Below are 24,223 nucleotides of genomic sequence, written 5' to 3' on the forward strand. Positions count from 1 at the left end.
CCAGGATTTAGAACACAAAAACACAAAAGCCCTTTCTCTAGTTTCTCCGTTTCCAGTTGGGCAGCAGCTCTGAGGAGCAAATGCCACCTTTAGTGTTTGAGATCCTTGTTGCTCTGCCACCTCTAGCCTACTCTGCCTTGACAGAGACAGTGTTTCTTCCCAAAGGGAACCCGAGGGGGAGGCCCTGCATGGACCTCTGGGCCTGGCTCACATCAGTTTCCTCCACCTTTCTAGGCCCCTTTCTAGGACTGAAGGCCAAGGGAAGTCACGTGGTGAGGAAGAGACCAGCAGGTGTTAGGCGTGAATTTTAGAACCACAAGGCCAAAACACCACACAGTCTTGGGAGTCATAGATTATCACAACTCCGGCACCTGAGAAACAGAGAAACTCACAACTTAATACCTTAAGCCTCATGGGGTTGGCAGAGATTCCCCTGGATGGGAAGGGGCAGACTGGGAATCTGATGGCTTCTGGGTCAGGGGCATCTCCCGCCTGGTCAGAGGCTTAGCCAACAGGCCCTGGTGAGAATACAGCCTGAGGGCTCCAGCCCCAGGAGGGAGGCTCAATGGACAGGTCTTGGATAGCAACTTAATGGCAAAATTCTACAACCAGGCCCTGTGGAAGACAGATAAAAGGGGAGAGGCAGGCTTCAGAAGGATGCTGCCAGGCCATCCAGCCAGGCCAACCAGCCCTGGCCCCTGGGTGCTCCAAGATCTCGATGGAGCCAGGTTTGTGGCAGGCACCAATCACTAGGAGACTCTGACAGCAACACCATGATGGTCTGGCTCGATGGCACTTGCTCCTTGCTTGGAACATGGTGTGTGAGCAGCACTGTGTCTGCACAGCACTGCACAGCAGCCTGATCGATAACTTCCATTTGCATAGTGTTCACAATGGAGATGCGCGCTCATGCCCCAAACCCTGGAAATGGCCTCGGAAGATGGGTTGACAATGGCTCTGGCCAAGCAGTAGGGGTGGCTCTGGCCTGGTCTAAGGGCTACTTTGGGTCATTTGGAAAAAGGATCAATACAACCACTCCACCCCTGGCTTCATACTCATTCAAGGTCACTTTAGGTATCTACGTTAATGAACTTCACTGATTTTTAAAAATGAGGGAGAGTTCTTGGGTAATCATGATCTCATATTAAAACTATAAAAATCTCTGTTGCTCTCTCTATAAAAAAATCACTGAAGAGATTAGCCCCCCCAGGCTGTTCAGAGCAGGGCAGACCAAAAGACAGAGGTTGGACTGCTTTGCCAGTGTGCGAAATTCCCAGGAGAAACAGCAGGAGGCACACGGGGAGTAGAGATGCTCTGGCTCCAGAAACCTGAAAGCCCTGTGCCCTGGGAGATGGAGTCCTCCTCCAGAAGTCCTGGGTGCTTTTCTGTCTCTGGCAGGAGAGCAGAAGAGCTTGTACTCTTGGGAATCAGTGCTGGGAGCACTGCTGGCTGTGAGGCCTGGCAAGCGGGACCAGCTCAGACTGGTTATGTCCTCCAGCCAGGATCAGAACTCATCCCGCAGCTGAGGGGGCTTGTCCATGCCGAAGAAAGAGGATGGCTTCCCCTGGAGGTCCCGTTCCCGCTTCACAAAGGCAGTGAAGGAGGAGACACAGTTGCCAATAAAGTGGTCAGCTTGGCCAAGGATGTACAGGTCGATCTGGGCCACTTCAGGCTTCAGGCTTACCACTTTTACCTGCAGGAGGAAGGGCAGAAGTTTTTCACCAGGGAGCTGACCAGTTCGGCCAAGGCCTGCAGCCATACCCTCCCTCAGCTTTCTTCCCCTGAGTGGAAAGGACACACACAAAAAGTGGGGCAGAGAGGATTGAGACCTGGGGTCGGGCATTCTGGCAGCAGTATTGTCCAGCAGCTAGGAAGAGGCAGAGGGAGAGGGAGAAGCACATGGGGATCGCTGAGTCAAAGAAAGACATGAACTCATGACCTGAGCCAAAGGCAGATGCTCAAACCACTGAGCCATCCAGGAGGCCTCTTAAATGGTGCCCTACTGCTCTTCACATGAAGATGACAAATCTTGAATGGGGCCTACAAAGCCCTGTTCAAGTCACCTCTCCACCTCTTATTCTCACCACTACCCACCAGGCTCCCTCCTGCCTCAGGACCTTTGCATGTACTCTCCCTCTGTTTGGAGTGCTCATCTTTTTGTCTGGTTAATTCTTACTTAACCCTCACTCTGCAGCCCCAGTCTCACCTCTGTGGACCCTGATCTAGGGCAGAGTCCTATGCTCTACATTCTCCCAGAACCACCTTCCTTTACTTTGGAGCACACATCTCAGTTTGTAGTTTCTACTCTGATTAAGATCCGTCTCCTGCATCTGATGGGGTTAGGGGTGTGGCAGTCTTCTGGTCACTGCTGGCTGGGACCAGCCTGAATAAACATCCACTGACTGGACAAGTGAATGAGTGAGCCTCTGCCCCTACGTGAGCTCCTGGACCTCTCATGCAGCATATATTAGAGTTCTGTGCAAAGTCTCTTTTCCTGAGTCTAGACTGGGAGCTGTACAGGGCAAGACCACATCTTACTTATCAGTATCTCCAGCTTGGCAGGGCCCCAGCTTAAATGAGGAGCAACGATAGGCTCTGAGCCCATGAAGAAAGGGGCTGAGGAGTGGGGAAAGGCAAGAACGTGGCACAGGAAAAGGAAAGAGAAAATGGTAAGAGGCTCAAGGTGTAACAAATATATCAACTCTAAAAACTCACAAAAAAAACTCCCTGGGACTCTCCAAATGCTTCAACTTAGTACAGAGGTGGGGGTGTGGGCAGAGCTGGGGCTGAAAGTGCTTTGCTGTCACACAGAGATTTCTGATGTAACAAAAATCATCATCTTGCTATGTGGATGGTAGCAAAGAAATAATACTAGTTTAATCACGGCCAAAATCCCCGAGCAATTCCACCTACTCTCTGAAACTTACCCGCTCTGTGTCATGCCCACTATAATTAGCTCTGAGACCTCTTGGGTAAATTCTATCCCTTCTCGGGAGTTTGGTTTCCTCAACTAGATTATGCAGGGGTTGGGTTGGAGGAGCCCCGAGGGCTCCCGGCTCTGAGGGTCTTCTACAGAGTGGGTGGGAGGGAGGCCAGCCGGGATGCTCGGCGTCAGCACCTTCTCTCCAAGTCAGGGCTTCCAGCCTGTGTCTGGGGTAAAGGGAGAACAGGGCCCCTCACATAAAGCCATGGGTTCTCACTGCTAGAAAACAACCCTTTTACGGTCTGTGCAAGCATTTAGGGCTTTCATTCACCCATGAAATCTTACTGAATGCTTACCATTAATTCAGTCATTTCATTGACACATACTTACTTATTACCTACCCTCCACTGATACGGTACCAAACACATCCACTCGTTATTCACACACTGAATATATACTATTTGCCACTTCCTTGAGCACTTACTAAGCACAAAGAGCCTTCCCTTTATTCGTCAGTCACTGACTCCTACTATCAGTAACCACTAACATTATTGAGGACTTGCTTTGTCCTGAAACTGTTTTAGTTTCTTCATATCTGATCTTCACAACCGCCCAGTGAGAGAGGACTGCTCTCAGTCCCACTTTACAGAAAAGGGAACAGAAGCACAGAGAGGTAAAGTAACTTGCACAAGATGGCACAGTGAGTAGCGCCCATGTTCTCCGGCTCCCGAGTCCAGGCCCTTAATCTCTCTGCTACGCTGGATTTCTCCCGAGGGCCCACTCTTTACGTGCTTATTCGAGTTGCTGAGCATCTACCATGGTAGGCGCGGTCCTAGACATTGGTGTAGGCAAGGCCCCCAGGTGCTGAGGAACAGACAGTGAGTGAGTCTTGGACTCTGCCTTTAAGGAGCCACAGCTCTTGGGAAGAAGGCCGTGTTTCTGGCCTCACACAGACTCGACAATGCCTCCAGAGCAGATGTGATAAAATCCTGTGATGGTTCTAGAAGGGACATACTGGCTACAAGAGTACAGGGAAATCTGGAGAGAAGGTGCCAAGTTGTTTGGGCCGGGGTTTGAAGGAAGGATAGGAACCAGAGCAGAGGCGGACATCTAAGTCGGGAGGACATGAAGCATGTAGAGGGAGTGGTGGGACCACCCTGGAGCTTTCTTCAATTCCCTTCCCCTTACACCCCCATTGGGGCCATACACACCTTCTCTTTAAAGAGCTCTTGGATCTCGGGCATGTAACTCTCGGAATCCGTGGCGATGTAGACCGACTGGGCATTCAGCGTGTCCACCCAGAGCTTCACAGCCCGTCTGATTTCCTTCAGGTCAGGGAAGCACATGGTCACGGTGAGAGGGGCAGCCGTGCTGCGGCTGTAGCCCACGCACTGTGGGGAGGCCATGAAATGCGAGCCCGCAGTCCCATCCTTCAGCATGGCGCAGGCATTCTTCTGCAGGGTTGCAGGGGGACAGGGTTAAAAACGGCAGCGGGGCCGGGACCCCAGAAGCAAGAGCCACTGAGTGGCTATACAGAAGATCAGAAGGCTATACAGAAGATCAACTATGTTTTTAAAAAAAGTATTGAGGGAAGAGGGAAATACATCAAGACAGTAACAGTGGCTGTCTCTGTGTAGTGGCATACCGGCTTTCTACAAAATATTTTTTTCTTCATCTTACTGTATTATCTGGGACCTCCAGTAGAGTTCTGAACCGCGGTGGTGATAATAGGCAGCCTTATCTGATTTCTGACTTCAGTGGGAACACTTCTGATAGTTCCAATGAAGTGCATGTTTGCTGTGGGTTTTGGAGAGATAGGCTTTATCAGGTTAAGGTGGGTCCCCTCCATTCCCAGTTGGTTAAGAGGTTGCCCTTTTTTTTTTTTTTTTTATCATGAATGAGTGTTTATCAAATGCTTTCTTGGCCTCTACTGAGATGATTATACGATTTTTCCTCTTTGGGTGCTAGTATAGTGAATTTCGTTGCATTCCAGTTATGAAGTTTACTTGTATCATATGCTCTTTAATATGTTACCGGAATTTACTTGCATCTGTGCATCTATGTTTGTGAGAAAGAGCTCTACTCTTCTGAACTGACCTTATCCATGTTTGGTTTAGTGTTCTGCTAGCTTTATTAAAAACAGCACCTTATATCTTTTTATGTTCTTAGCATGTATACATGGAAAACTGTTTCTTAAAGGTTTAGCTGAGACCACTCATGAGATAGTCTGGGCCCAGATATACTGAGCCTCGCTCCTTTTCTTTATGGAAGGAGGGCAGGGAGGGAGTCAAGTGCATAAACGTGTGACTACAGTTGACCCTTGAACAACACAGGGCCTAGGGGCTACCATCCCCTACCCCGTGCAGTCAAAACCCTGTGTATAATTTTTGACTTCCCCCAAACTTAGCTACTAACAGCCTACTGTAGACCAAAAAGCCTTACTGATAACATAAAGAGTTGATAAACACATATTTTATATATTACATGTATCACATACTGTATTTTTACAATAAAGAAATCTAGAAACAAGAGAAAGTTACTAAGAAAGTCATAAGGAAAAGAAAACCCACGTACAGCACCTCCTGTAAAACCTCATCGGCATGTTCAGGGGCCCACGCCATCTAAACCCATGTTGTTCAAGGGTCAACCATACCTCCTCGATTGACTCTGAGTGGATTTTGATCTAATTTCTATCCTTTGCAGTATTTTTCAAGTCTTCAACGATGAGCATTTCTAACATACACACATACATACATCTTCTTATGTAAATTAAGGAGACTGTCTACAGTTCTGTTATTTTTACACAAAAGATAATCTGATGAGGTTTCTGCACATTTAAGCAGCCTCCAAATTTGGAGGATGACATCTTCAGTTCTTGGGGGCCCCACCCAATCTCCAGAGCCTGTTTTTCAACAAAGAGTCTACTGGCTAAACACTGAGCTGGACCACAGGACTCCTGGGCTGTGGGTCTCTCTCTGGCTGGCTGCCTGACTTGAAGACTAGCCTGATATTTATTTATCCATCTGCAAAATAAGGACAAAAATGGCAATTGTTAAAATGAGGGCTGGCAAGCAAGCACTTTGGAGCCGCATTTCTGATGTGTCTAAGGCGGGATCGTGGAACATAGCCCTGTGGACTTGGCTAAGTGAGACCTCTCTGCCCTGGCTGGGACTCGATACAGTGGGTTCAGGGTTCAACACCCACAGGCATGGGCCCTAATCAGGGACACGTCCAAACCAGCCCTGAGAGGAAGGGAGAAATTACCCAGTCAGAGCCAATGCGCAGATGAATGCCCACGTAGGGTCGGATGAGGTGGGTGCGGATGTGGGCCTCTCCCGTCCTCACCATCTCATCTGACCACACCATGTATTTCTGGAGTGGCCTGTGCTCCTCCAGGACAGGGAACTGGGCCGGGGCCCCTGGCAGGGCCAGCACTGGATGTTCCTTTGCAGAAAATCTAGGCATGAGACGGAATGAGGGGAAGTTAGACAGAGGACACACAGACAGCCTGGCCGCCGCCCCCACAGGACAAAGGATGGTGTTGCACCATGCCCCACAGACCCTGCAGAGGGGCCCCTCTAACGTGCAAGAAGCACGAGAGGCTGAGAAACCCCAACAGGCTGATAAGGAACCATGGCAGCGACAACAGGCACCATATACAATACTGTCCCGCCGCACGGAATTTACAACCCTCTTTGCTTGCTTAACAATTAAAAATTTACAGTAGAGCATTCCAACCTTTTGTATGTCATGCTGGTTTCCAGTCTGTGGTGTGGTAATTCACTCCGGGGTGGGGTGTCTGGACCGCGCCTCTGCCCTTTTACCCACATGGCGGGACCGGGACATGCCACAGCTTCCAGAGGGCCGTGGACAGATCACGCTCACAGGGAAGGTGTACGCACTGGGTGAGGCCATTCACTCAACATTTAACATATATTGGTTGACTGCCTACTGTGTGCTGGGGCCCAGGTGAGAACAAGACAGGCATGGTCGCTGTTCTCATGAAAAGCATCTGCCATCTGCGGACGCCCCTGTCGTACCCTCCCGAAGGCTCTCCTTCCCCCTTGCACACTATGCACTTTGCAATTATCTTCTCCTGTCTTTTCTGTAGGACACAGTCTTCTGAAAGCAGAGCCTCTATGAGCCTAGGACAGTGTCTGGCAGATGTCAGAGCTCAGTGAATATTTGCTGAGCGAATGAGTGAGGAGAGAGCCCATGCTCCCTCTTCAGCTAAATCCAGAGTCTGTCCTAGCAACACGAAACATCCTGATGGTTCCATCAACTCGAACGCACTTTCAAGCTCCAGATCTCTGTATGCTTCTTGCCTTGACCTGGACTGCCTTCCCTCTGTCTGGGAAATTGTGAAATCAGGGGCGCCTGGGTGTCTCAGTGGGTTAAGCCACTGCCTTCGGCTAGGGTCATGATCTCAGGGTCCTGGGATCGAGTCCTGCGTCGGGCTCTCTGCTCGGCGGGGAGCCTGCTTCCCTCTCTCCCTCTCTGCCTGCCTGTCTACTTGTGATCTCCCTTTGTCAAATAAATAAATAAAATCTTTAAAAAAAAAATTGTGAAATCAGCACAGCCACTCTGGAAAACGGTTTGGCAGTTTCTTGTAAAACCAGAATGCAGTTACCATATGCCCCGGCAATTGTCCTCTTGGACATTTATCCCAAACCAATGAAAACCCATATTCACACATGAACCAGGAGACGAACGTTCGTTCATAGCAGCTTTGCTCATGATAGCTCCAAAATGGAAACAGCTCTAACGTCCAAGAAGTGACTAGCTAACCAAACCATGGCGCATCCCCGCATGGAATGTGACACGGGAGTAGCAAGGAACAAACCACTGAGACAGGTGACAATGTGGGATGGCCCTCAAGGGAGCTATGCAGAGAGAGAGAGAGGCCAAGCCCTCAATCTTACATACTGTGTGATTGCGTTTATGTAACATTTCTGAAATGACATAATGGAGAAGAGGACAGAAGTGGAGAAGAGGTTAGTGGTTATCAGGGGGGTGTGTGCCTGTGGTGTGTGCACACGCATCGTTAAGGACATGGGTGTAGTCACATCTTGGTCACAGAGAATCCTCGTGAAGTTAGAACTGTTTGGGTATTTTGACTGTCGTGATTACACAAGCCTACATGTGCGTAAAATTGAACAGAACTACACACACACGCACGCGCACATGCAGAAGTGAGTACAAATAAAACTAGGACAATCTGAATACGATGGATGGATTGTATCAGTGTCAACATTCTGGTTGTGATGCTGTACTACAGTTTTGCAAAATGCCAGCAGTGGGCAAAACTGGGTAAAGGGTATCTGGGAATCTCTTTGCTTCCTTTCTTTCCTTCTTTCTTTTTCCCTTCCTTTCTTCTTTCCTTCCTTCCTTTTCTTTCTTTCTTTTTTTTTTGTCTTTGTATTATTTCTTACAACATGTGAATCTACAATTACCTCAATAAAAATTTCAATGAAAAGCTGTTAAATATCTCAAAGCATACAGAAAAATACAATAACTTTACAACCCACATACCTATGACGCAAATTAGCAGATATTAATGCTTTGCTGGGTCTCAGATTTTTTAAAAAAGAGACACTGAAATAAAAGGTCTATCTTGTCATCTTTCCCTCCTTTACTTCCTCCTCCCAGAAGATACGGTGGCTTTATACATGACTACACTTTTACTATTTATACAAAAAGGTATTATTCTGTGTGCTTTTCACACACTGTAATGGCACAGGCCCAGGCTACCGAGCCAGACGGCCTTGTGCTCGTGTTGACTATGGCACCTGCTAACTTGGACAGGTGACGTGCCCATTCTGTGTGGCAGTTCCCTTATCTGTATAGCAGAGCTAATAATAGCTCCTGACTCGCAGGACTCTTGAGAAGATTATACGGATTAATCAGGCAAAGACTTTAGAACAGTACTCGGCACAGAGAAAGCTCTTAAGAAATTCTATCACTATCACCATCATTGTCCCACTGCACGAAACCCACTCCAAGTCTTTAGAAATTCAACTTCATGCTTTACAGACTTGGACACGTTGACCATGTTAGCTTCTAAGTTTCCCATTTTGCACGAGTAAGCACAGCAGTGCTGCAGTGGGCATGCCCCTTTCTTCACACCCAGCCTAAACCCTCATTCTACAGACACCTCCCAACCCTCCAAGACCAGCTGCCACTCCCAAGCCCCGGCTCCTACGGGAGGGCTCCCTGTCCCACTTCTCCTTTGCTGCCTTCTGCCCACCGATGCGCTCCACAGCCATCTCCCCTGCTCCACCATCAGCGCACAAGGGTAGGAGCCTGGGCCGTTCCACTCACCACAGTTCACACACACACTGGTCCAGGGCTTGTGTCAAGGAAGCAACAAGCAAGTGCTCGCTGACATCCTGGCTCTGCATGACACTCGTTTCATTACAATAATCTTATATGTACACGTATGGGAATCACGTATCGAGCCTTATTACGTGACCGGCAACGTTCTGCTTGCTTTACGTGTGTGAACGCATTTGGTTCTCACAGGAGCCCGGTGAGGTAAGCACTATTGTTATTCTCCTTTCACAGATGAGGAAACGGAGGCACAGAAAGGTCATGCAACCAGGAATTGGTGGAGCTGGGATTTGAAACCAGGCAGTATGCTCTGGAACCTGGTGTTCTTAACTATGTCCCTCACTCCCAACTCCCCCACCGCCATCAGTGAGACCCTCAAAAGCAGAGTCTGCACTCTCTGTTTCTGATCTGTAGCCCCAGCACAGGCCTCAACACACAGTGGGTACAATCAATACTTTTAGAATGAATGGTTGAGGGAATGAGCAGCATTCATGGGTCTTACCAGAAACACCAGGCCAGGTTGTCAGGGGTCAGCAGAAGAAGCAGCGCATATGAGCTGAACACCTACCACTGGGCCCTCAGCCAAACTCCTTTCCGATGTCACCTCAGAAGATTTTTAAAGGAGAAAGCCAGAGTTTGTGATCTCCCGGGTGGTGCAACCGCTAGGACAAATCGGGAACTGTGCGCTCTCTGACCTCTTGGAGAGAACCTGCAGTTAACCCGTGGTGAATTCTAGATTCGGAATGTCCATCCCCTCTCCCTATATCCGGATCAGTACGTGGCTGCCCCACTGGGACATCAGCTCAGACCTGATGAGCATCAGGAGGTCCAGACCGATGTGTTTATGTACTCCCAATGAGAGAGGAGAGGGCTGGCTGTTTGGAAAGAAAGGGAGTACTAAGGGTGTTGTTTGGAAAGAAAGCCTCAGCAGTTCCATCCGCCCCTGAGCACCCTAGGTCAGGCCCTTAGCCTGGTCAATGTCCAGTTGAAAAAGGCATGTACCCTTGCTGCTGGGTGCAGTGAACCTCTGGGGTTCTTCCCCTCCACCCCTCAACTACTGAGATGCCTCTGCCCAGCTGAGGTTTCTCTATACACAGCATCTGCTCATGCGCCCAGAGCACACATGTGGGGCAGTGCGTGAACACCACACTGAGTGCAAAGGATGCAGGGACATGAAGGAGGCAGGCCCTTGTCTCAATGTCCCTGTCAGGAAGGACTACCTTTCTCTCCCACTCTTTGCAGGAATGGCTCCTCAAACTTCGGGTCTCAGTCTGGTCCCAGCCCTGCCAATTACATGTCACTTGTTTATGGCCTCTGAGGAAGGCTGCAGCCTGGGAGCTCCGTAACGATAAGGGCTGGCGGTGGAGCAGGGGAGATGGCTGTGGAGCGCATCAGTGGGCAGAAAGCAGCAAAGGAGAAGTGGGACAGGGAGCCCTCCCGTAGGAGCCGAGGCCTGAGAGTGGCAGCTGGCCTTGGAGGGCTGAGAAGTGTCTGTAGAACGAGGTGTTAGGGCTGGGTGTGAAGAAAGGGGCGTGCCCGCTGCAGCGCTGCTGTGCTTACTCGTGCAAAATGGAGAACTTTGAAGGAAGCGAACACGGTCAACGTGTCCAAGTCTGTAAAGCATGAAGTTGAATTTCTAAAGACTTGCAGTGGGTTTCATGCAGTAGGACAATGATGATGGCAATAGTCAGGATTTCCTAAGAGCTCCACCTAACTTCATGCCACGAGAATGGTTCAGCATGACGACCCATGGCCTTTCAACATTTGATGTGTGATCAGTATCTACTGAATTAAACCTCTGCCAGGGTATTCACAGACTCAGAAGCAGCAGAGCTAGAAGTATTCTTAGAAGTCACCTAAGTGGGGAAGAAATGCCTCTTTATCCCCTTCTCCTGGAATTAGCTGGACACATGGCAGCCCCCAAAGAAAGAGATTTCTATGTACCTCTTGCAGTTAAGGTATGGCGACCATGTGTCTAGGAACTAGCCAACGAGATGCAAGAGGGTTATATGGGACTTCTAGAAAGGTTCCTTAAAAAGGGGAGGCTGTGCCCCCCTTCTGCCCTTTTTTCCTTCTAGCTGACTGGGGCAAGGTTATAATGGCTAAAGTTTCATCAGTCCTATGAGAGGACACTGAAGATAAAAGCTGGTACTGGGACGGCTGGGCAGGGCAGGGATCCTGAGCCCTGACCACACAACAGAGCTGCCATCCAGGAGCGGGTTGCAGACCCAGTACTTCTCCTCTTTAAGAAAACAATACATTTCTATCTTCTTAATCTGCTACTATTTGGGGGTTTTCTGTAACATGTAGCTTAAAGTAAGCTGGTATACCTAGACCTGTGGCCATCCAAACATTTTGTTGACATACAAGAGGATTACTGGTTAAAGGTGGTGGGAAGGAACCTGAGCCCCTCCAAGCTGGCCCTGCGTTGCCAGCCTCATGGCACTAGAGGCCCTTGTCAAGAACTGAGGAACAGTACAGAAACCACAGACCTTGGTCACCCTCTTCATTTTAGAGATGGAACGCTGGCCAGAGAAGGGAAGCAATATACCTCGTCCCACAGTGAGCCAGGGAAGAGCCTGGCCCTTTCCAATGCCACTCTCCCTATGCCCATACCCCTGCCCCCAGAGGACACCTTTCTACAACAAGCGAGTGTCCACTATTTTAGAAAATGTTTAGAATATATACGATCTCCACCTCCCTCCTACAAAGCACTCAGGTTGCTTATCAGGGCCTACAGGGCCTACAGAGCCCCGTGTGGTCTGACCCCTGCCACTTCTCCAAGCTCCACACCTGTGTAAAAGATTAATTCTTCAAATCTCCCCTTGTTAGATGGGCTCTATGTTCCCTCCCAACTGTATGAAGCAGAAGTGACTCTGTCCCAGTCACCAGGCCCAGGTTCTAGGGGCCAGCAGTGTCTACTTCCCATCTCTGGAAACATTCATTCCCTGGTTGTACCCTCTCAGAACTTGGCTGATATGATGCTGTCAGAAGTCCAAGCCACATGGAGAGGCCGAGTGTACTCACATCAACCAACTGCCCTAGCTGAGCTCCCCGAGGACAGCCAGCATTACCGGCTAGCCATGAGCGAGCTCTCTTGGACATGCAGCCCAGCTGGGCTTCCGGACTCCAGCCTCCGCTGACAGCTGACTGCGACCACATCAGACCAAAAGCAAGAAGTGCCCAGCTAACCCAAGTGTCCATCAACAGATGAATAGCTAAACAAAATGTGGTCTGTGCACATAATGAACTATTCAGCCTCAGAAGGACTAAAATTTTGATACACAGCACAATGCAGATAAGACCGGAAGACAGTATGCTAAGTGAAATAAGCCAGATACAGAAAGACGAATATCATATCCCTCCACTTATATGAGACCTAGAATAGGCAGAGACAGAAATCAGAGACAGAAAAGTTGAATAGAGGGATGGAGCGGGGGGTGTGGGAGAACGGGGAGAAGCTGTTTAATGGGTAAAAACCTTCTGTCTGGAGTGATGAAAACGTTCTGGAGATGGAAGGTGGTGACTGCTGCACACAACATGGCACAGTCCTTAATGGGACCGAATGTACGCTTAAAACAGTGGTCACAAAATCACACACACACACCCCGGTAACCACTTTTTGAAATCTTGTGTTTATGTTTAGAACTGATCCTGCCAGCAGTATTTTCTAATCTGGTAAATATGATATTAATTCCTCCTCAGAAGAGACAGTTAAGTAATACTCGATCACAAACCAAACCCAGTAGTTTCACATTAAGCTAATCTGTACAGGTGTACAGGTGTGTATAAAAGTATGTGGAGGATCGAAGTACATACACCAAGCTGCTAAGAGTGTTTTTTGAAGGGGGGGAAAGGATTACGAGTAAATGTAATCCTTTTTTTTTTTTTTAAAGATTTATTTATCTGAGAGAGAGTGAGAGAGAGCATGAGAGAGGAGAGGGTCAAAGGGAGAAGCAGACTCCCCATGGAGCCGGGAGCCCCGTTGCGGGACTCAATCCCAGGACCCTGGGACCATAACCTGAGCTGAAGGCAGTCACCCAACCAACTGAGCCACCCAGGAGCCCCTGTAATTCTCTTCTTTATTAAAAATTTAAAAATCTCCCACCAAATCTGTGGTGGGTTCTAAAGGGTATTTATACCAAGAAAGGAGATGCTTAACATGGATGGAAACTGCACAGTTGGGATTCGGAAAGAAGAGGGAGAACCAAAACCCGGAAGGACTGCCTCACTGAGCACCACCAACCTAGGCAACTCGGAAATAACTGCCTGCTGCTGGGGAACTACTCCCAAACTGGCTTATTATGCAGTAACAGACGATGGAACGGTCCCCACTCTCCTCCTCGCTCACTCTACACCAGCCACACTGGCCTTCTGTCGGCCCCTCCATCACACCAAGCCTGTTCCAGAGCCTCTGTGCTCCATGTCCCCTCCAGGAAGAACTACCCTTCCCTCCAGTTTTTCCCACGGATGGCTCCTTCTCTTCAGGTCTCCCATGGACTGAATGTTTGTGTCCCACCCCTGCCTCAGCCCTCCGATTCATAGTTGAGGTCCCAATCCCCAAAGTGATGATATTAGGAGGTAGGGCATTTGGGAGGCAATAAAGTTTAGTTGAAATCATAAGGGTAGAGCCCCCATGATGAGATTAGTGCTTTGTAAGTGAGCCTACTCTCTCTCCAACATGTGAGGGCACAGCATAAAGGCAGCAAGCAAAAACCACCAGAATCCAACCATGGTGGCACCCTGATCTCGGACTTCCCAGCCTCCAGATGCACAAGAAATAAGCGTGTTGTTTGAGCCTTCAGGCTGTGCTATTTTGTTATAGCAGCCGGAGCTGACCAAGACAAGGTCTCAACCCTCCAGTCACACATCACCTGTTTACGTCCTTCATGGCAGGCACCACAGCTTCTGAAAACAAGGAGGTGATCAAACGGAAATGCCCCTCTGAGATCAGCCATGAGGGACGAGTAGAACCCACCTTGACTGAGTATCCTCAGTAGCTCCCGAATTAGTTCAGGAATCCCAAAGGGGAATTGGCAGCTGTTACTGGCACAGCTACTCCAAGGTGATTAAGAATGGGTGCTCCTGGGGCGCCTGGGTGGCTCAGTGGGTTAAAGCCTCTGCCTTCGGCTCAGGTCATGATCCCAGGGTCCTGGGGTCAAGCCCTGCATCAGCTCTCTGCTCAGCAGGGAGCCTGTTTCCCTTCCTCTCTCTCTGCCTGCCTCTCTGCCTACTTGTGATCGCTGTTAAATAAATAAATAAATAAATAAATAAAATAAAATCTTCAAAAAAAAAAAAAAAAAGAATGGGTGCTCCAGAATCAGACTGCCTGGGTTCAAATCCTAGCTTTGCCACTTCAAGCTGTGTGACCTTGGGCAAGAGACTTCACTCCTCTTTGTTCAATTTCCCTACGTGTAAAGCACAGACAATAGTAACTCCTGTCGCACAGACTGGTGGAAGGATCCAGTGAGTTATCACCTTAGAAGACTTACGTAGTGAAATGAAAGCTTAGAACGGTGTTTGGTACACAGTAGGCACTAAATAAACAGCAGCTTTATTACACATTAAAGAGTTACATTTGGCCTGCAGATGCCCTCTCAATAGCTGGATGACCCTGGGCAAGTTATCTTATCTCACTGAACTGTTTCCTCACCTGCCAAATGGAAATCAATCATAAGACCCACTTCATGGAGTTTCTCAAAGTTCCTCTTTATATGAAATAAAGCATGTGAATAATCATATTAACAGCTAATATTCGTTGGCCCCCTACTATGAACCATGTACTCTATCCCCTAGGAGGCAGATGCCACAGGGCTCCTTCCAGTCAACCATGAGGGGATTCAGGCCAGACAGCTGGAGAGGCTGTTCAGGGTCTCCTGAGTGAGAGGGACAGGGCTGAGTCCGAGCCCAGGTCTGTCTGATCCTAAGCAAAGACTCCTTTCTCTACCTCAGTCTACCCTTGGTCTATAGAATGCCAAGCCTATGACCACGTATGAATTCCTACGTTCCTCACAGCCCTGAACCCAAGTCTGACTTTTAAGCCCACGTTCGTTCTTGCCAGGCTATAGCATCAAGGAGAAAGCACTCTGTTCGTTAGCATCATTATAACTAGCCTGTGGCTCCCTGAAGGCTGAAGCTGGATCTTCCTCATTTTTATGTATCACCTCTGGCCTTTGAGCACTATGTCTCATATGTGACAGACGCCCTATAAATATTTCACAGCCTGTGCCTGTGCCCTGCTAACCTATTTTTTTTAATAGGGCTTACTGGAGTGCAATTAATAAAGCACATCCAATTATTATCAGGATGACATCACTTCTCAGTCTGTACCCAAAGTGGCTTTTCTCAAGAAGCTGCTTCCAATTTTCACCTTGTGAAGAGGAAGGTAACAGGGGAGTGATTCTCACGCCCAGAGGAGGAAATCGACACCCGTGTGACTGCACCATATTCTTTTTATGACATCCTTTATCGGCTGATAAACTCTTGCTCAACCTTGTGGCAGATCAACGTCTAACCGTGTCAGGCGTTGAGATGGGAAAAGATCACACAGGATCCCAAGTTCAACAGACAGAATGGCTGTACCTTTGTTCTCAAACATCAGGGTGTGGCGCAGGGGGAGAGTGGTGCAGGGAGAAGGCCAGGAGGGTGCTGCCTTTTTAGGGGCCCCGTGCCCCTCCCCTAAACCCAGCAACATTGTCCCCTCCAAGTACCTTTGGATCCACTGGTCTTTGTAGGAGGCACTGAAGGAAATGCCAGAAAAAAGCTCAGACTTGTTGAAACTCACATGAAACTGATCCCAAAATGGGCCAAAGGGATTTCCTTCCTGCAGAAAGAGAGAGATCAAAGACTTACTGAGAAGGAGGGAAAGCCTTCTCGGGATAAGGCCAAGGAATTGTGGGTGGGGGAACCCTGGTCGACTAGACTTCGGTTGAAACACCTCATAGGATGGCCCAATAGGAATGTCACTTTATAAATCCTGAGCTGGGGACTGAGGAGAGCAGTTCAGCCTCCAGTTGGTTTCCTTCAAATGTTCCTCACAGTGCCTAAAGGAGTCTCTTCTACTGACATGCCACATTCCACTGACCCTGCAGCACTGGTCGGGGTAGAGGAAGGAGTGTATCTTGAATTTGGGCTTTAGATCTTGGACTAGACCTTTAGAGACTTTCAGGACCAGCTAACACAATGCCCTTATTTTCAAAATGGAAACCAGGCCCCAGACAGGCTAAGACCCTTGTCCAAGGTCACACAGCAAGTGAGGACAGTGTCGTGGCTACAAGCCAAGCCTCCGTTCTCAAATTTCATGGCTCTTTCAACTATCCTCCCTAGACTTCAGTGTAAGCACTGAAAGACACACTGGGGATTGTCTTATTCCCAAAATGGCAGAAAATTACAAATTTCTCCTGATAAAACATGACTGTTTCTTATTTACCTGCTGAAAGGCGGGAAAGTATACAAGTTAAGAGGGTGGATAATGGATCCAAATTACCTAGGGTTGAATCCAAGCTTATTTGCTATGTGACCTTGGGCAAAATATTGAAACTCTATGTTGCGCTCAGTGTCCTCTCTATAAAATGGGGATATTAATGGTACTTCCCTCATGGAACAGTTTGAAGATTAAGTGGGTTAATATGTGTAAAGCTCTTAGCATAGCACCCGGCATGTAGTAAGTCCCATAGAAGTATTAGTTATCATTTGGGACGCCTGGGTGTCTCAGTGGGTTAAGCGTGCGACTCTTGATTTTGGCTCAGGTCATGATCTCATGATTGTGAGACTGAGCCCCAAGCTGGGCTCTGTGCTAGGCATGGAGGCTGCTTAAGATTCCCTCTCCCTTCCCTCTCCCTCTGCCCATCCCCCCACTTTCTCTCCCAGTCTGGGGAAAAAAAAAAAAAGTATTAGTTATTATTACTCCTGTGGCATTTTACAGTTTATAAGCACTTTTGTAGCTGGCCCTTGTGATATTTATGAATGAGATGGAGCAGGGATTGTTGTCTTTATTTCGCAGGTAGAAATAAAGGCTCAGTGGAATCGAGATCCTCTGCGCCAACTGACACTGATGACGAATGTCAGAAATGGGACTTAAATCTCCATCTTTCTACTCCAAGCCCTTCTAGTGCCCTTCCCCACATAGTGCTGCCACAGTGTCTCAGGGGCCTAGAGGGCATAGGACAGGCAGAGAAGGTCCCCCAGACCTACCTTCATGGGGCATGTCTTCTTATCGGGGCTTCTCTGGGCTGCCACCTCGAAGCAGTATGCCACCCGCCTCTCAGGGGGCCAGTGAGTGGGTGCCAGCTTCTCCATGAAGTCCTCCAGGCTGATAATGCGATGGTAAGCCTGGAGGGGCTCCAGCTTGAAGTACTTCTGGTAGGCCACATGGAGCTACAAGAAAAGGTGCAAAAGTAGAGGCATCTCCTCAGTATCCTAGTGACTCTTTTAAAGACATTCGTTAAAACCATATACTCCAAGACCTAGAGAGCTCAGACTATAAGCCAATGGAAAAACTTCTGGAAAAGGACACCAAAGCTAGAAGAGAAAAAAAGCCTGGGAGAGATGATCTGCAAACTAACGAAGCAATAGTTGACATCTTTTATGTTCAAAAACGCTTGCTGATCTAATGAAAAAAAGACAAACAATGTAAGGGAAAACCTGAGCAAAGGACAGAAGTGAACAACTCAGCAAAGAAAACCCATATAGCCAATACATTAAAAAGATGTACAAACTCACTAGTAATTAGAAAAATGCAAGTCACCATTAAAATAACACTTCTCACTTATTAGACCAGCAAAGATTTAAAAGCTTAACTTTAATTGTTAGAAAGGAAGTAGGGAAACAGGCTGCTACATATGGCTGGTAGTTGAAATGAACATTCTGGAACAATTACTTTGGAATGTGATCTTGCAGCATCTACCAAGAATTTAAAATGTTCCTTCTACCTCTGTGTATTTTCCCTGCAGAAGCTCTTCCACTTTGAGCTGGGAGATGGGTACAGGTATGCTCAATGCCACAGCAGAAGTGCAAGAAAGACCTCAAAAGAAGTCACACTGAAGACATTAAGTTCACAACAAGGGCTGCCTCTGGGGCTGGGAGGAGAGGGTGGGACTAGCCTTGGGAGCCATGTGAGACTTTAGCTTTTCACAACTTCATCTATAATATTTTATTTCTTTTATTAAAAAAAAAAAAAGAAAGATGAAGAAAAGAAGAAAAAATGTTAAATGATGATCACATCTAGTGGGTACATGGACGGTGATTGTATTACTACAGTTTTCTGGATTTAAAAAAAAAGTTCTTAGGGCACCATAGAATAGGGGTGCCTGGCTGGCTCAGTGGGTTAAGCGGTTGCCTTTGGCTCAGGTCATGATCCCAGGGTCCTGGGATCAAGTCCCACATTGGGCTCCTTGCTCAGAGGGAAGGTGGCTTCTCTCTTTGCCTCTGCCTGCCTCTCTCCTGCTTGTGCTCTCTCTCTCTCTCCCTCTCTGACAAATAAATAAATAAAATCTTAAATAAATAAATACCATGGAATAAAAATTCAGACTTTATCCTATAGGTCAGGGTTCCCAAGCATATTCCACTAGTTCATGTAGATAAAGAGTTCTGCAATGCAAAGGTTCTGGAGTTAAACAGACCTGGGAAATGCTGTGTTACGCTGACTTTTTTTTTTTTTTCTTTTTACGCTGATTTCTTTACTACAGGACTTCTCCATATGCTAATGTGTATTCTGAATCACCAATTTTGGAGGATGGGAAATTGAGACTATAATTTCCCAAACTGATTTAACCATTGCCCCCACTCCTTCATGAGCCATTGGCATTTTAACAAACAGAATTTGGGAAATCTAACTATTAGCAACAAGGTCTTGCTGAGGGATTTTATTAATTTTTTTTTAAAGATTTTATTTATTTATGAGAGAGAGAGAGAGAGAGAGCGAGCACAGGCAGACAGAATGGCAGGCAGAGGCAGAGGGAGAAGCAGGCTCCCTGCAGAGCAAGGAGCCCGATGTGGGACTCGATCCCAGGATGCTGGGATCATGACCTGAGCCGAAGGCAGCTGCTTAACCAACTGAGCCACCCAGGCGTCCCGGATTTTATTAATTTTTTTTAAAGATTTTATTTATTTATTTGACAGAGACAGAGATCACAAGTAGGCAGAGAGGCAGGCAGAGAGAGAGGGGGAAGCAGGCTCCCCGCCAAGCAGAGAGCCCGACGTGGGGCTCGATCCCAGGACCCGGAGACCATGACCTGAGTTGAAGGCAGAGGCGCCACGCAGGCGCCCCTATTTTTTTAAAGATTTATTTATTTACTTTTTAGGAAGAGAAAGAGAGAACATGAGCAGAAGAGGCAGAGGGAGAGGGAGGACCTCAAGCAGACTCCAAGTTGAGCACAGAGCCTTATACAGGACTTAATCTCATGACTTTGAGATCACAACCTGAGCTGAAAGCAAGAGTCAGATGCTTAACCAACTGCACCCCCAAGTACCTCTTGCTGAAGGATTTTAAACAGAAATAATAAGAGATCTGACTTTTAGAAAGATCACTCAGGTGGAAGAGGAGAGAACAAATGGATGGTAAGCTTAGGGGAGGAAGAGGACTAAGGAGGCTACTGCAATGGTCCTTTTATTTGTTCAAGTACTCACTTAACGTGTATTTTTGAGCATTAAGTCCAAGTGAAGACGGAGGGCATGGACAGCTTAGGAGAGGTAAAGGAACGTGGAGTAGAGAGTAAAAGGATTACTTCTTTCAATTAGGATGACTTCTAGGTTTCTGGCTTGGTATCCAGGTGAATGGAGGTAACATAAATTAAGGCTGGAAATATAGGCAGTGACACAGGTTTGAGAGGGAAAGATGCCAAGTTCAGTTCTGTCTTTGTGAATCTGAGGTATCTCTGGGACATCCAAGTAGACTCAAGGGCTTAGGAATTAGAAACACAGGCTTATGATCAGAGGAGGGTCTGGGTCACAGATAAGATTGGGAGGTATGCAGAGAACAGTGAAAGCCACAAGACTCAACAGAAATTTACAGCAAAGCAAATAATGGTAATAATAGCAACTAATATTTATTGAGTGCTGACTTAGTGCCAGGTGCTGTACTCATCACATTTCATGGAGTTGCTCATCTAATTCTAAGAGGTAGGACCATAAACGATCTCCAGTTTACTGACGAAGAAACCCAGGCAGACAGGCTCTAGACAACTCATCTGAGGTCACATAGCTAATAAGCAAATGGAACGAGGAGACACACAAACATTTATTTTTTATTTTTATTTATTTATTTATTATGAGAGAGAGAGAGAGCGAGAGCGCGCTCAAGTGAGTGCGCATATCCGGAGTGGGTGGGGTGTAGCAGGAGGGGCAAAAGGAGAGGGAGAGAGAGAAATTTTTTTAAAATTTTATTTATTTATTTGACAGAGAGAGAGTGTGCACAAGCAGGGGGAGCAACAGGCAGAGGAAAGGGAGAAGCAGGCTCCCTGATGAGCAAGGAGCCCGTCACAGGTTTCAGTCTCAGGAGCCTGGGATCATGACCTGAGTCGAAGGCAGATGTTTAACCAGCTGAGACACCCAGGAGCCCTGAGAGAGAGAATCTTAAGCAGACTCCACGCCTAGCATAGAGCCCAACTTGGGGCTCAATCTCACAACCATGAGATCATGATCTTACCTGAAATCAAAAGTTGGACACTTAATTGACTGAGCCACCCAGGCGCCTCAAGGCACACCCATATTTAAACAGTGGGTGGAGAGAGAGAAGCCCTAGTTCCAGCACAAAGAAGAAAATGCTGAGTGGTGAGGGCTAAAGCAGAAAAAGGCTATGTCTTAGAAGACAGGAGAGTAGGGATGAGAGGCTCACAGGCCCAGGTACCACTGGGAGGATAGCTGTAAAACTAAAAAATGACCTATAGATTTGGCAATTCTGAGGTCCCTGGTGGCCTCTGTGAGAACAGTCCCAGTGGGGAAGGGGAGCCTAATGGGATAGGTTGAGAAACCCATACAAAGCAAGAAATAGAGACTCAGAAAGATTCTTGGCTGAAAAGGCAAGGCGAGAGAAAGAAAACAAGGCAGAAGGAGACAAAAAGTGTCTAAACTATAATAGTGAGTGCAAAAAATCAGCACATTGGGGCGCCTGGGTGGCTCAGTGGGTTAAAGCCTCTGCCTTCGGCTCAGGTCATGATCCCAGGGTCCTGGGATCGAGCCCCACATCGGGCTCTCTCCTCTGCAGGGAGCCTGCTTCCTCCTCTCTCTCTCTCTCTCTGCCTACTTGTGATCTCTGTCTGTCAAATAAATAAATAAAATCTTAAAAAAAAAAAGTAGTTTTTTAAAGTTTATTAAAAATTTTAAAGTCAGCACATTAGTTTAGTTCCTACTGCCAGGCCCCTGGGGATACAGTGTGAACAAAGACAGACATGGGATCACAGAGGGTCAGTGGAAGATAAAAAGAAAAAGCAAAAAATTAGAGGATGTTGAGTATCACCATGATGGTGGGTACTCCAGAGTGAAACAGCTCTGGAGCCAGACTGCCTGGGCTTGTGGCCTTGAACACAGTATTAACTAACCTATGCCTCAGTTTCTCCTTCAAACTGACAATAGCACCCATCACCCTTTGACTAACAGGATGAACAGAGGGTGGGCCCAACCAGGGGTGGAAATAGACCTTTAGGTTCAGATCACAGGTTCTGGAGTCAGACAGACATGGGCTTGAGTTCCAGCTCTACTATTCACAAGCTGTGTGACTTTGAGCAAGTTACCTAACCTCTTGAAACCCATTTCCTCATAGGAATGTGATGATGGAGAAAAGAGCTCGTTCTCCTGCGGTGCTCATAACAGTGCCTGGCACACAGAAAGCACTGGATAAGTTAGCCAGTTAGCCAGGGAAGAGAGTTCGGGGTGATTGGGGAAGGTTCAGAGGAGCAGGAGGTAAAGGCCAGAGAAGGACTTGGGGTCAAGAGGAAGCAGGATTGGGGTAGGATGGATAAGGGCAAAGGCCAGTGGGAGGTACTCACATTGGTGAAGGGAGGCCTGTGATGCTGGTACTCAATCCAAGGGGGTACAGCCAAGGTGCGGTTCAACAGCTTTGCAAAAGCCAGGGAGCCCAAGAAGTGATCAGCCTGGTTCCCGAAGCGCCCTGGATGGTATATGGTGGTTGAGGTAAGGCCTAGGGCATTGAGGGCATGGGGCATGCAGTATTTGGAAAGGTTGCAGGGCCGGGGGGGCAGGGGGGCAGGACACCAAGGAGAACCAGGAGAGCTGGCAGGATAGGATCAAGTCTGGACTGATCCTACTGCGTCTGACACTCAAGGCCCCTACCCTACTGCCTCAGCTGTTCCAGGTTCCTTGCCATTTCCCACCTCCCATCCTGACCCCGTGCCTTTGCTCTTGTTGTTCTCTCATACAGGGGTGCCCTTCCACCTCTATCTCCACTCATCTGCGCATGAAGGGGCAACTCCAATGCCTCATTCACCAGAATCACTTCGCCACCCCCCTGCTATACTCAATCCCCTTCTCTGCTTTCCACCTTGGATTGGAGCTATTTATAGTTCACTTTTTCTCAAATGTCCTTTCCCACTTCCTGGCCTTTGTACTGGCTCTTACTTCAGCCTGTGAATACCTCAGGAACAAGAACCCTGTCTGATTATTTTTGTTATCCCCAGCATGACATCCCTTCATTCATTCCACAAATACTGAGAAGCCACAATGTGCCAGGGTCTCTGCTTGGTGCTGGAATATAGGATTCAGCAAAAGGATAAGGTCTCTCCCTTAAAGGCACTCACAGTCCAGCTAGAGAGACAAGTATATAGTGGTACACAAGTATATAATGGTAAATTCTGATAATTTCAAGGAAGAACTGAAAAAAGGTCGGTGATAGAGAACGGTAAGGTGGAGATTGGTGTTGAGGTCAGCAAAGCCCTTTCTGGTGACATTTAAGCTGAGACCTGAGAATGAGAAGGAGTTGACCTGGCAGGAGTGAAGAGGAAGAAAGTGTTTCAGTCAGAGGGAATAGCAGGTTTCAGGGCCTGAGAATGTATGAGGAATAGAGAGGGAATGAGAGTGGCTGCTGCTGGGGGATCTGGGGAGGAGGGAGTGGTGGTAATGACGGGCAGAGGGCCAAATCAGCAGGGTCTGGAGTCTGAGGGTTTTAAGAAGGAATGACTTTTACAATGACGATCCATCATCCCATCTGAATTGCAGCTTTTAGATTCTCCCTTACTCTTTTCTATTTTATTTTCCCATAGTGTTCATCCTCTTCTAAGACATTATGTATAATTACTTATGTTTTATCTTTTATTGTCTGTATCTTTTGCCCATTGTATCTTCCATTGTCTGTCTTTCCCAGCTAAAAATGAAGGTTCTACAAGGGCATGGTATTTTCTGTCTTACCACTGCCGTATTCCCAGAAAAGAAAACAGGGCTGGGCACAGAGCAGGGGTCCTATAAATATTTGCTGACCGATGAAAGAATCGTCCAGAGCCAAGGCTCAGTCAGTGACATTAAGTCCTGTCCCACTAACTCCATTTACTGAACTCTAGGCTGGCTTAGACCTTGCACAAGACACATAACCTCTCTTGGCCTCGGTTTCCTCATCTGCCAATGGAAGGTTGGACACAGAGGCCCCTCAGGGCCGTTGCAACGGAGGCAGAGAGGCAAGGAGCAGGCCATGCCCCGCGCTGCGGTTCTCTCCTGGACATGTCAAGATATCTGTGGGTGCCTCAGAAGAGGGCGTTCTCCTCTCTGGGCCTCAGTTTCCCCATTTGAGAAGAGGGCTCGGGAGGCCTTACCCATGCATGGGCAGTAGAGCAGGTAACCGGCCGGGTCCCAGGAGCCTGCGGGCAGCCCCGGGAGCGGCAGAATCAGCAGCAGGAGAGACACGCGCACCAGCAGGGGCGACGATGCCCACGCGGCGGCGCCCATGATGGCTCCGGAGCCCGAGCGCGCCGCGATGCGGAGGCGGGGAGAGGAGGAGGGGCGCGAGCGTCCGCCCCGCTCCCGGCG

General features: G+C 48.1%; 1 protein-coding gene across 1 annotated transcript; it reads right to left on the reverse strand.

The window, feature by feature from the left end:
* Window positions 1–243: 243 nt before the first annotated feature.
* POFUT1 (protein O-fucosyltransferase 1) lies at window positions 244–24,142 on the reverse strand. Its single transcript, XM_032858912.1, has 7 exons — window positions 24,010–24,142; window positions 22,237–22,358; window positions 17,447–17,629; window positions 15,964–16,076; window positions 6,188–6,380; window positions 4,135–4,377; window positions 244–1,693 (listed from the first exon to the last, which is right to left on the reverse strand). Exons 1-7 carry the CDS (start codon window positions 24,140–24,142, stop codon window positions 1,505–1,507), a joined length of 1,176 nt encoding a protein of 391 aa, XP_032714803.1. The 3' UTR covers window positions 244–1,504.
* Window positions 24,143–24,223: the final 81 nt, after the last annotated feature.

Source organism: Lontra canadensis, unplaced genomic scaffold, assembly GCF_010015895.1.
Source record: "Lontra canadensis isolate GAN:19392208 unplaced genomic scaffold, GSC_riverotter_1.0 scaffold16, whole genome shotgun sequence".
Lineage (NCBI taxonomy): Eukaryota > Metazoa > Chordata > Mammalia > Carnivora > Mustelidae > Lontra > Lontra canadensis.